Raw genomic sequence first — 13020 nt, 5'->3', positions numbered from 1 at the left:
CCGGGGGGCGGGCGGCCCGGGAGGCGAGCGGCGGCGTTACAGAGATGCACTCGTCTCCACAAAGCGACATGCTGCATTTACTCCGAGGGTTTTTTCTGGAGGCCAAAACGGAGAATAAGCCCTGACTGCAGTCCGCAGATCGAGGAGTGGCTCAACGTGGGTGGAGCTAAACGTTTGACTCCGCCCACTTGCTCAATAGCAAGCAGCTGGAAGAGGTTGCTAACCCTAACCCTAACCCTGTTTTTATATTATTTTATGTTTTACCTTATTCTTATTTATGAAGTATTTATACTGTTTTGTTTGCATATATGTTTGTGCGGATTTTATGGGTTGTTTTTAGCACTGACCTTGTGGAGCACTTACCTTTTTACAGCACTTATTTATCTCGGACCGGCCCCCCCCTCTCTCTATCCCCTCTTCTTTCATGGACCTACATAGATAACCTTTTAATTCAGGACCTACAAGCCACCCACAGATGTGTTTCTGAAGGCCCTCTGGAGCAGGAGGCCCTTGGTAAAAAATAAATACTCCTGCCTCTGGATCTGCTCATTGGTCCAATTTCCTTTACATTATATTATATTATATTTTATATTATTTCATGGGGCTTTTAAGGACCACTTTTTATTTTAATTTCTTAGAATTATTTTAAGACCCCTGAGAGCCCGTGCCCCCCGGAGAGTCCTTTTCCAGGACACTGCGTCCTTCACTTAACCTAACCCTAACCTTAACCCTAACCAGATGGCGCCTGGGCGGAGTCAAATGTTTAGCTCCGCCCACATTTAGCCCAACCCCGATCTGCGGACTGCAGTCAGGTGCAGTCGAAAACGGAGGCGGTTTTAAAGATAAATGGAATAATGAATAATCCACGCACCGCTCGCTGCAAAGCTCCCACCAGCAGGAGGAGATCTGACACAAGAGGGAAAACAAACAGGCCACAGTGCAAAATAAATAAATAAATAAATAAACAAATAAATAAATAAATAAATAAATAAATCTCCATCTGAACAAGTCTTTCTGTCTTGTGTTGAGTCGTAAAAATGTGTTTTTTTCTGCCCGTGGGAGGAAATAATCCCACTTGTTTACAATGCAGTCCAACTTGTTTCAGGGATTTTTTTTTTTCTTTTTTTTTTTTTTCAGGCGAGTCAGGATCAGGAACATGACACTCGATGCAAGAAAATTCTGGGAACGAGTTGATCAGCGTTGGAAAACAAGTGGGATTATCTCATCCCGAGAGCAGATGGAAGAAAAATAAGACGTCAGCGCTGCAGATCAGACTAAATCAGCTGAGGTTTTTTTTACAGCGTCTTCACTAAATGCAAGTTTGACACCAAGATTGAGAAGCAAATGTACCTGTGTGTGTGTGTGTGTGTGTGTGTGTGTGTGTGTGTGTGTGTGTCCCAATATGCCCCTGACTGACTAACTTACTGGGTGAGAGAGAGAGAGAGAGAGAGAGAGAGAGAGAGAGAGAGAGAGAGCCTGCACTGCAGTCACCAGCAGTTGTACATTGCATCATCTAGCCGTTACATAATTCACAGCCCGTTTAGCTCGTGTACAGTTAGATAGTGCATATGTGTACACATAAACACACACACACACACACACACACACTCACTCACTCACACACACACACACACACACACACACACACACACACACACACACAGAGGGAGAGAGGGAAAAAAAACAGTGAATCCTTGTCTGTAGCGTTCACTCCTCCTCACCAGTTTGGTTCAGATTCAACTTTCCTCTCTCTCTCTCTCTCTCTCTCTCTCTCTCTCTCTCTCCTCCTACCCCCTCTGCCTGCCAAATACTACCTCAGAGACACTGCCACACACCACACACACACACACACACACAAAGACTCACAAACAAACAAATACACAGTCCTGGCAGGGATGCAGATGGCTAAATGTGCTGGCCGTCCATACAGAGCAGAGAGAGAGAGAGAGAGAGAGAGAGAGAGAGAGAGAGAGAGAGAGAGAGAGAGAGAGAGAGAGAGAGAGAGAGAGAGAGAGAGAGAGAGAGAGAGAGAGAGAGAGAGAGAGAGAGAGAGAGAGAGAGAGAGAGAGAGAGAGAGAGAGGGAGCTTTCACATGGCCGCTGTTAAACACTGTCAGCTTCAAGAAACACACTCTCTGCGCCTCTTTCCCTCCCTAAGACGCTAAAACCAAGAATTCACACTATTTTTTATCTGCATTTGCCCACGATGACAACTTCATTTTGCTTTCCACAGATCTCAGGTTATTCACCTGTGTGTCTGTGAAACGGTGCCGTTTTCCCAAAGATAAGAGAAAGAGATTACGCTCCCTTGTAATGTGCAACAATGAATCCCTCAGTCAGTGTGGGTGGTGCGTGTTGATTTGCGGAATAAATGTTTTTGCATTTGAAGGAAGCCGTTGCGTCGTGCAGCTTTAAAAGCAATAAATCCTTGAAAGTGCTGACCGGCGGGGCGTGTCTCCGAGGCCGGGGGGGGGGAGCCGCACACGACCTAGAAATGATGCTCTGTTTCTGCTCGGGCTTGGAAAAGGAGTGAGCTCAGCACTGCAGAAAAAAACCGAGAGGCTTCCATAAATCAATGTGCCGTGATGGCATCTCCAACGCAGGCCGGATCAACACGCGAGGGACACACAGCATCTTCCTCCTTCCTCTTGATTTCTACACAAAAACCACGAGCTTGCAAAGAGTCAGCAGCCTCATAGTCCAGTAGTTTTAGGCCAAAATTGGGGTCAACCTAGGACAAACTGCAAGAGAAGCAAACTCAACTGATTCTGTATCCTCAGTTTGTCCTGAGTGAGGGAAAAAAGTCCCAAGAAATCCCATTGGTGGAAAGTTTTGAAAATCACCTATTTATGACCATATAATACCAAAAAACACTGTTTTTAACACACAGGGGAAAGGGGTTCAAAAGGTTACTATATACATAGTAACCTTTTAATTCAAGGTTACTATGTATATAGTAACCTTTTTATTCACTGTTTAAATGTCTCTTCTGTCATTTATTCCCTATATTCCTTATTAGCGCATATCAAATCAGATAATGTGTGATATGCATGTGTAAACTGAATAATTCAAAGAACTTGTAATTGACTTTTTTCTTGTCTTTGTGTGTGTAATCAACTTGTGAATTTTTATAGTGATATCTGAAAGTAAAATTTTGAACCCCTTTCCCCTGTGTGTTAAAAACAGTGTTTTTTGGTAATATGTGGTCATAAATAGGTGATTTTCAAAACTTTCCACCAATGGGATTCCTTGGGACTTTTTTTTCCCCTCACTCAGGACAAACTGAGGATACAAATCAGTTGAGTTTTTTTCTCTTGCAATTTGTCCTAGGTTTTTTCATAAAATGACTGGACTATGAACTTCAGCCCAGCTTTTAACTTATTTGGCTGCTGCTTCCGTCAGCAGACTGTAAAAATCAGAACAAAACAGAAGCAAAGAGAGGCCGGCGGTGCTGCTCAGTCATGTGCAGAGCACCGGGGGCACCTGGCAGGGCGACATCACCTGCACATGACACCTGAGATGAGCTCCACGCTGCCGTTTTGGAGGCCCTGCAGCCGAGGGGATCCTCCCGCAGCCACACTCTGATTTCATTTCTGTTGTAAACGTCATGAAATCCGGCCCGTGGGCTGTGGCGCTCAGACCGCTTCACATTCACAAAAACGCAGCGGCGGTAACTGGATCATCTGTCTGTGATTAGCTAAGTCGCCCAAACAGCGTTGTGAATTATTCATTCAATCACTGCCTGGCATCTCAATCCACTGACACGCATTTCATTACGTTGCGCTGCAGCATCGCATTGTTCGGCTGTCTGCGTCTTGTCTGCTGCATTGATTAGAATTAGGAGAGCATCCGCTGTGATTAATCTTAAGGTTGGGATTGCATTAGATTAGGCCTGTTACATTATATCCTCTTAGTTGTATTAGATTATGTTATATACAGATACATTTTAACACTCGTTTCAGTGCAGAACAGGTGAAATGTCTCTCTTTCTTATATCTGATGTGCTGCTTTTTCCTGCTTTTTGATCATAATAACTTTAGCTTTGTTTTTTTTTTTAAGTGAATAAGATTATGAGGTTAACTGTAAATCTTATTACGCTGAATTCATTTGTTCTATCTGTGATGCCGAGGCTTTTTCCTCTGCTGCATTCACTGTACCGTCACTTTGGAGCGAACCTGCGACCCTCCGATTCAGCTAAATGCCTGTAAACGAATGTAAAAAGAGAAGTAACCTCCGAGCTAAAAGGCTGGCACTTTATCTGCTGATCCCTACAACAGAGACGAGACACGGCCCGCTCGCTCGCTGCAAAGCTGCTGCGGACGGTGCCGTGCGGTTTGGACTCACCCGGAGTGTGTGTGTGTGTGTGTGTGTGTTCACTGTAAGTCACTCAGGGTAAGAGCTAAGCGGTAACATGAACACAAAGGGCAGATGGTGGGGAGACAGAAACTGTGAAAGTACAGTACACTGAATATTTTATACCCTGCCTCCTGGCAGACTGGATGGGGACAAGTGCAGTGAGGGAACGAGGGAGCGAGGGAGGGAGGGATGGAGGTGGAGAAGAGGACGGTTATGGCCAGCAGAGGCCCTCTCCTGCAGCCGTCCACTGTAACTCTATCCTGTTAATTGAGGCTTTGCTGCTGCATCACGAATCTCTCAGAAACCACGGCTGGCGCCACCGGTGGAGAACTGGCTGCGTGTAAATAATCTCAAGCTCTTGCCACAGATTTTCAGTGATGAACGGATGAAGATATGTTTTTTTTTTGTTTGTTTTCTTGCCACATTAATGCTGGAGCGCCCTGATATCTCATATGGTAAAGCGTATACCACGTATCAGTGCATGTCATCCCCTCTCCCTCCCCTGTGCCTTTCCTGTCTCTCTCTACTGTCACTGAAAAAAAAAGAAAAAAACACATTACAGCTCCACCTCTTTTATTTTTCAACTATATATCACTGTATCTGCTGTTTCATACTGTGTCATAATGCCAATTGAGTGTAATTATTTTGTTCTAGGTCTGTTTTCCTGTTAGTTGTATCCATTAAAGTCGGTCTGCGTTGTTGTTTTTGTGTTGAAAATGGAGCAATTTTAAAAAGGCTCACTGGGATTGGACTTCCTACACATAAATACATTCATATATATTATATATGTTCTCTTTGTTTGTTTTTTTTTCTTTTAACTGTAAATGTGAATGTAAAAATCTAAAATCTAGGAATCGCATCTAAATCTGGCTCTTCCACGGTGCTCTGCCTCTCAAATGTCAAACCTCCCTCTCAGCTGGAGCTTTTTGACAGCATGCGGCAGGTTTTTGTCCAGGGACTGTCCATAACAGGCACCGTTCATCTTCCTGTCACAAGACGGGCCGTCCACCGCCCCACAGGACCTCCAGCCTCGCTGCCAGAGGATGTACACCATCACATTACAGCAGCGGCGAGCGGTGACGTTTTTGTGTAGTCGTGCCGTGGTCCCAATTTCATGCGAGCACCTGCGAGGGCGTGAGCTCGAAAATTTTTGGGCATTTATTTATTAATAAAAACGCATAATATGGTTTTTAACTATATCAACTTGACAACTCGATTCTGATAGACACGCGTGCACATTTTGCCCCAATGTTACCAACAACAATGTGTTGCAATTTACGGTGTAAATGAAAGCGGAAATTATTAGAACGGACAGATGATGCAGTAATAACCAGTTACAGAGTCGAGCAAATGACACATGAACATACTCACAGTGTTACGCACAAACATGCCCAGTTGCCCATCAGGCTACGCACCAAAGTGATAAACGTCAGAGAACACCTCTTTTTCATAACACCTGCAACAGCCTAAATCGATGAAACATGCCAGGTTACTCAAATGAAGTTGTATTTTCACCCATTTTGATTGGCACGATGCAGATGAAAGAACAAACTAATGTTAATGTTCCCGTACTAGCTAGCCAGCGAACGACGTTAACGGTAGCTAGCTGTCAAGTGAATGACTTGCAGTTGCTGCTGAACATTTCAAGCGAGCTGCTCCGTAGCTACTCGTGTTGCGCATGCGTCTTCTGAAAAGCTGATTGGCAGACAGCTTATTTTCCATTCAAAACGCCACGTACAGGAAACACCAGCTACAAAACTACTGTAAACACTCGTATCACAGAGCGCATGGGCGTCAAGCTGTCAACTTTCCAGCATTTCACTAGCAAATTGAGATAGATACGTGTATATAGGCAGCGGTTTGCAACCAAAATGATAGAAATAAGGTATATTATAAAAGGACACAGTAGGAGACCAACATTTTAAAGATTTTAATTGAAGGGCTTGGGCATGCGCTGCATTTATAGCTTATTATGACCGCTCGCCCCTGCATTACAGTGATAGTCCTGTTTCTCACCCATGTAGTCATGTTTGCTGCTTCATATGAGCGTAACACATGTTTGACCTGTCAACTCTTTCCCTCTACTTATTTGTACTTTTTGTATATCGTTGTATATTGTATACAGGTTGTTCATTGTATATAGGAATGTCATATATTCTTTCTATTTTATCTTTATTTTTATTTATTTATTTATTTATTTATTTGTTATTACTATCGTTATTATTATTATTTTTTATTTTTTATTTTTATTTTTTACTTGCACAGTGCTGGAGTTGTCGCAATTACATTTCACTGCTGCTGTAGTACCTGTACATTCATGCATGTGACGAATAAATCTTGAATCTTGAATCTGTCATGAGAAAAATCACTTCTCCGGGACTGATCATCTCCAAAATGAACGAGCACAGACGAGCTGATGTTGAGCGGCGACCCAAAGCTGAAAAAATGTTTTGAAGCATTCACAACAGCACGTTTGTTTAGGATTCATTATCGATGCTCTTTGCCAGCCCTGTTGCTTGCTAACTGGTGGAACCACTTTATGTCTGTATCACGACGCAACAGCTTCACCATGCCAGGTGTGTTAGCGAACACACAGCGCTGATGGGAGGATCTGTTAAACAAAGCAAATAGCACCATATGGGCAACAACCTGAACCATCACTTTGAAGCCGTCTGCATGGCCAGCTCTGCCAGGAGGGAGGCATCTAAACCAACCCCAATATTGGTATCGATGCATCCAGGGGTATTGATCCCAGGTTAAAATGGACTTTGGGAATCCAATACCAAAAGGGTGTGTCGGAAATAAAAACAACCTGCCTTGATTTTCTCCATTTTTGGCACACGGAAGCCTGTGTTTCTTCAATGCTGGGAAAGATAGTAAATCATCATAGCATTTTCATTTTTTCTTTTGGTTTAATGATGCTTTTATTATTGGCCCGAGCCTACACTGTTCGGTGCGAGTCAGTGATGGTATTGATGCCCGGTCGATAACTTAAAGAACTGAATGAGACGGGCCGAGGGAGAGCGCGCGCGAGAGGGCGAGTCCTCGTTTTTAATCCTCTGCTCAGTGTGGATTATCAGCTCCAGATCCCAGTGAGCCGCAGACGCACCATGACAGTGTTTGTTTTCATCCCACGGCTCCGACAGCATCTGGCATTTGGCAGGGACATGAAAAAAAATGAAGAAAAAAAAAATCACTGTTGTCACACAAAAACCTTGTAAGACCAATTTTGGTCTGTTTCCTGCTTCAGATAAGGGACCGTATGGGAACGCTCTGCTCAGTTAAATCCCATTGGATCATTTTTTTGTGCAGAGTTAATTTCCTACAAATTTATGATCCTACATTAAAGTGAAAACACAATATCAGCATAGTCTGCACTCCAGTAACTTTGTACAACTACCAGTTCTCAATTCTCACACTGAGATGGGTTAAAAAAAAAAATGTTAATAGTGTCGGTCTGTGCAACGTACAGCCAGCAAAATGATCTAAAAATGTCAACCGTCATCCCACTGCGGCAGCCCAAAGCCTGTGTCAAAGATTTGGTTGCTTTGTCAGTCGGACCCTGCTCTTGCTTTTTGTGAGCTGCTTCTCTCTTTAAAGCACTTTGGTTGATTTTATAATGTATTTACACTGCACAAATCTCCATCTTTACAAGTCATTATCTCTCATATTGAGGCTTAAAAGCTTGTTTTGCTTAAATCATGTGGAAAAAGTCTGCCAGAGGGTTTTTTTTTTTCGTGTAATTGTATCTCTGTGTTGTACCGCTCTCAGTTCCAATCCCTCTCCAAACCCCCCCTCCTCCTTCACAAATGAGATTCTGACTCTCAATTGGATTTCCTGCTTTTAATAAAAAGGTTAAATGAATGAATAAATGAATGAAAAACAAACGAGCCGAGCTGAAAATGAAGCTGCTTTCAGCGGAAACCTGAAAACGCAGAGACAAAATGAGAACGTGTGTCCCAGTAAATGCACATAAATGTCGCCGGTGACCGAAGCCGCCCTGCTCAAGGTGTCCTTCCCTGCTCCCCCTCTCTGCCCGTCCTCACCACAAACCCAGTAGAAAAAAAAAAAGAAGAAACAAACAAAACGCTGACTCGGCACTCTCCCTAGACACGCAGCAAGGCAGAGACAAGGAGCGAGATCTGTGATTGGCTGGCGAGAACCTCACCCATTTTAACACTTGATTAAACCAGGAATGTCAGCTGGAATGCATACAGTAGATTGGAAAAAAAAAACAAAAAAACTCTTTTTTTATTTGACACTGCAGCACCACAATACCGCAGCTCTAAACCTTTTTTCTGCAGACCGTGCATGCTCTTTTTCAAGTTTGCCACGCTTCTCTTCCATAATGCCTTGCTCAGGGGCAGCAACAGTAGATACTGAAGGATTGGAGATTCACTTCACCCAGAATAATAACAGTAACGAGGGTAATTTATGGCTCAGTGTGCCTTCCACTACCATGGTAATGTGTATTGTCTGAAAACCTCTCTCCAAAATAGTATATTTACATAAGGACAAAAAACGGGGAAAAAAGCAGGGCAGGTCACTAACTATTTCCCAGGCTACCAGAAGAGCTGGCATAGCAACCATCAAGGAGGTCAGCCTGTGCATTATTGAGAGGCACAGCCTGACCTAACTGGGGGGATTTAAGCGATTCTCTAACAAGTGCAGCCTCTAAAACGCCACTTCACAATGTTAAAACCCAGCTTCAACAGGAAACGTATCCAAAAAGATGAAAATCTGGGATCTCTTTTTGCTCTCATCTTGCGTGTTTACATCCTAAACAGATTCGCATACAGGTCTGCAGACTCCACCAGCGCTGACCAACACACACAGAGACGAGCTTTTATTAAGTCTCTCCATCCCAAGAACCTAATAAAACGCGATTACCTGTGCTTTATGGGAATCATCAGCAAGGCTGGAAAGCATCTCTGAGCAATCAGATTTGTTGGTTTAAGTTATATGAAGTGCATCTCTGTGCAGATCTGGTCTGATCTCATGTCGCATTATTGTTTACTTGGGCATTATTATATTACACATCATTGCTGCAGGGGGAAAACCGTGCGCCTGCAAAATGTCAAGTTTTCAAGTTCTAAGAAATGCAGCCTTGGTTTTCAGCTTGGCTCTCCTGCATTTTTGTGTTTATTCTATGGGTTTTGATGGTTTCATCAGTTTTCTCAACTCATAAAGGAGCTTAATTGGAATTAGGAGGAATTAGGAGCCACTTCCATGTAGTTTAGTTGTCTGGGTGACTGTCCTTCAGCTGAAATGTCACAGGTTCGACCCCGGCAGCAGCAGTGACCTGTCTCAGTGTCCTTGGCCACAACACTGACTCCCTACCTGCTTAGGTTATACATAAATAAACAGTGCCAGCAAAATTCCTGGGAGGTTTTACAGTGAAGAACAGAAGCAGGAAACATCCACTCTCATCACTCTTTAGAGCCGGTTTCACCTTACAGCAAAACTCTGGAAATGAATTATGATAATGAAAGAGGAGATCAATAATGTCTGATGTGGTCATTATTATTAATATTACCAGTTCAATGGATATGGGATAATTTGTCAGGACTCATTATAATAAATACCCACAGCATGCCACTTCTCAATATGTGTTTGACCCAGGGGGTTAGTTAACCATGTGCCATCTGAAAAATAAGATTAACCATATTGATCCCTGAGGGAGGAGTGGGGCATTACAGCAGCAGAGAGCACAGCTGCATCAAAGATAGTATCTCCTGATTGAAAATGTTCAAATGTTTATCCATGATTGCTACTTTACAATAAACACAGGGATGGCAGTTTCTGATTAGCGATGAAGTTTAGAGATATATAAACTTTTTATATGATCATATTTGAAGGAGGCTACTGATTTGACAAAACAAACTGTATGCGAAAGTATATTCACTCGTCACACACCCAGGTACATGCACCCATCCACTGTGAGCAAGCCCTCCTCACCTTTCTTGAACTCCTCCAGCATGGCGTCCAGTTTGGTGTCGTTGAAAACGCAGTGCAGCGGGTGCTTGTAGAACTGGGTGATGGTCTTCAGCGGGGTGCAGTCGTCCGGATCCACAAACGCCAGATCCTTGACGAACAGGATGTCCACGATGTTGGACCGCTCGTTCTCGAACACCGGAATCCGCGTGTATCCGCTCTGCATGATCTCTGTCATGGTGTTGAAGTCCAGCACCGCGTCCGAGGCCAGCATGAAGCAGTCGGTCAGCGGCGTCAGCACGTCCTCCACCGTCTTGGTGCGCAGCTCCAGCGCTCCCTGGATGATGTTGAGCTCCTCTTTGACCAGGTCGTGGTACGGGTCGGTGACGCGCAGCATCTCCAGGAGCTTCTCCCTGGTGTAGAAGTTGGAGATCTCCTGGTGGAGGATGAGGTCCAGCAGTTTGCTGATGGGGTAGGAGATGGGGAAAGAGAGCACCATCAGCAGCCGCGTTAACCAGATGGTTTTGGAGGCGATGGCCAGGCCGTGGCGCGACGCCACCGAGTGCGGAAGGATCTCCCCGATGAAGAAGATGCCGAAGGCGCAGATGACCGTAGAGAGCCAGGTCATGCCCAGAATCTGGCACACCCACACGGCCAGCGAGGCGTTGATCAGCGCGTTCCCCAGGAGCAAAGTGCAGAGGACATAGTTACCGTGCCGACGCACAGACTCGATTTTCCGCGCGTAGTTCTGCTCCTTGTCCGTGCCGCTGTTCTGGAGGACCTGCAGCTCCACCGGGTCCAGCGCCAGCAGGCTCAGGTTCAGCCCGCTGAACAGAGCCGACAGGCCGAGTAACAAGACGGACACCAGAACCTGCAGCCAGAGGTCCGGGACTGCTGAGCGCTCCACCACGGCCACCCAGAAATCCCGGGTCCGGTAGTGTTCCCATTTGGATCCGTCGAAAGCGCACATGGAGTAGTATTTGATCTTCTCTCCCCTCCGCAGGTCCTTGGCCAGCAGTTCCACCAGCACCGAGTTTTGGCTGGACGCCGACTTGAAAGAGCCTAAAACCTCGATATCGGACGTCCTGGCGTTCTTGTCCATGCACAGGTTCCGCTTCGGGTGAACTTGTCCCTCTCTCCCGGGAGTTGGCTCCTCGATGAAGGCGATCCAGGGCGCTGCGTTGTTGGCCCGACTCCCCGCGGTGCGGTTGAGCCTCTGCGGGGAGGTGGAGTAGTAGACCCGCAGCATGAAGCGGGTGCCCTCGGTGGCTTTCAGCACCCCGTCCTCCACGGACAGCTCCGCGCCGGTCTCCTCCGGTCGAAAGCCGAGCAGACCGAGAGCCGGGGCGGGGAAGAGGGAGCAGGCGGAGAGGGAGAGGAGCAGCAGGCGGGGTGGAGACAGCGGAGCCCAGTGGGAGAGGACGGCTCCGGTTCGGGACCGGGCGGCCGCATCGTCCGCAGCCATGATGCGGTGTGAGGCGCTCGCTCAGTCCAGAGATCCCGCGTCACGTGTCTCTGGGCGGTTCCGGTCCATGTGGTACCGGAGAGGGAGGGACCAGCAGTTGTCCGTCGCCGGCTGTGATGATGATGTTATTCTGCCTTACCGAGGGAGAGATGCGCACTCCGCCGTACCGTGACGTCGCTTTCTAATAATAGCAACCATGCAGCTCCCTCTCCTTACCGCGAAAAATCACTGTAATAATCACTGTATTACTCCCAGAATAATCCTGCAGAGGCTTAAAGTGTATTTATGGTAGTCAGTATTGGATTTGTAGTCACCTCATATTACTTCATGGTGTCTTTTTTATTGCTGGTTGTATCACAATAATAATCTCATAATAATCCAGTAGTGTGGCACTGCAACCCAGGGAAGGGTTTTTAATTCAGCTGCCTTACTGTAGGACACTGTGGGACATCATCATCACACTGTAAACTCCAAATTGAATACCACTGATATGATCAAAGTAGCCTGATGATAAGGATGACACTAAGTTATTATATAGGAGCCTGTCATCCCCTATGAACAATTTTTGGTAAGGTCAAATAATAGTTGAAATTACAATTGTGCAGGCTATAGTAATATTTTCTGCTGGGGTTTCTATCCCAAATAAAATATTCCTCCTCCTCAGAGTTGAGATCTTAATACGGATGACTAAACCTGCTAACCTGCTGGCCTACATACAGTAGCAGCCAAGCTAATCCCTCCTGCGGCTCTGATCTGTTATTCTCAAAACAATATGGGAACAGTGTTTCCTCCGCACTGAGTCTGACCTTGAGCATCAGAGGGGATTGGGAAGACTCTCTCTCTCTCTCTCTCTCTCTCTCTCTCTCTCTCTCTCTCTCTCTCTCAGCAGTCCACAAGTTTCTCCTCCTGGCTTGCAGCCAGGATGGGAATGGAGACATGATGCTGCCTGCAGGCTGTGCTCAGATTCCTCCCCACTAACACAGAGCAGCAAAGAAAAGAAGCGCACAGGGAAATGCCCTAAATGTCGACTAAATGCAGAGGTGAACACTTTGAATGGAGCGTTGGCCTCACGCTGTCACCGTATTAATGCCTGCAGGTGACAGTGTTGCTGAAAAGCTGCAGTACATAAAGCTTTGTCAAAACAACATGTGGAAGCTGAACTACTGGGGAAAGGGGAAGTGACCAAGACACAATGGAAACAGCCACTCAATATAACAACTATTAGTTATGCTAGCATGTATTTTAACCCTAGACATTAAAGGAAAA

General features: G+C 45.5%; 1 protein-coding gene across 1 annotated transcript in view; it reads right to left on the bottom strand.

Moving 5' to 3' along the window:
- Nucleotides 1-11852, bottom strand: part of LOC115365945 (metal transporter CNNM1-like) — a 28606-nt gene extending 16754 nt beyond the window's left edge. The window contains exon 1 of the mRNA XM_030061183.1: nt 10314-11852. Within this exon, the coding sequence (XP_029917043.1) occupies nt 10314-11754 (1441 nt within the window). The 5' untranslated portion in view covers nt 11755-11852. The remainder of the gene's footprint in view (nt 1-10313) is intronic.
- Nucleotides 11853-13020: the final 1168 nt, after the last annotated feature.

This window comes from Myripristis murdjan, chromosome 1 (genome assembly GCF_902150065.1).
Source record: "Myripristis murdjan chromosome 1, fMyrMur1.1, whole genome shotgun sequence".
NCBI classification, from domain to species: domain Eukaryota; kingdom Metazoa; phylum Chordata; class Actinopteri; order Holocentriformes; family Holocentridae; genus Myripristis; species Myripristis murdjan.
This window is presented reverse-complemented; position numbering and strand designations above follow the sequence as displayed.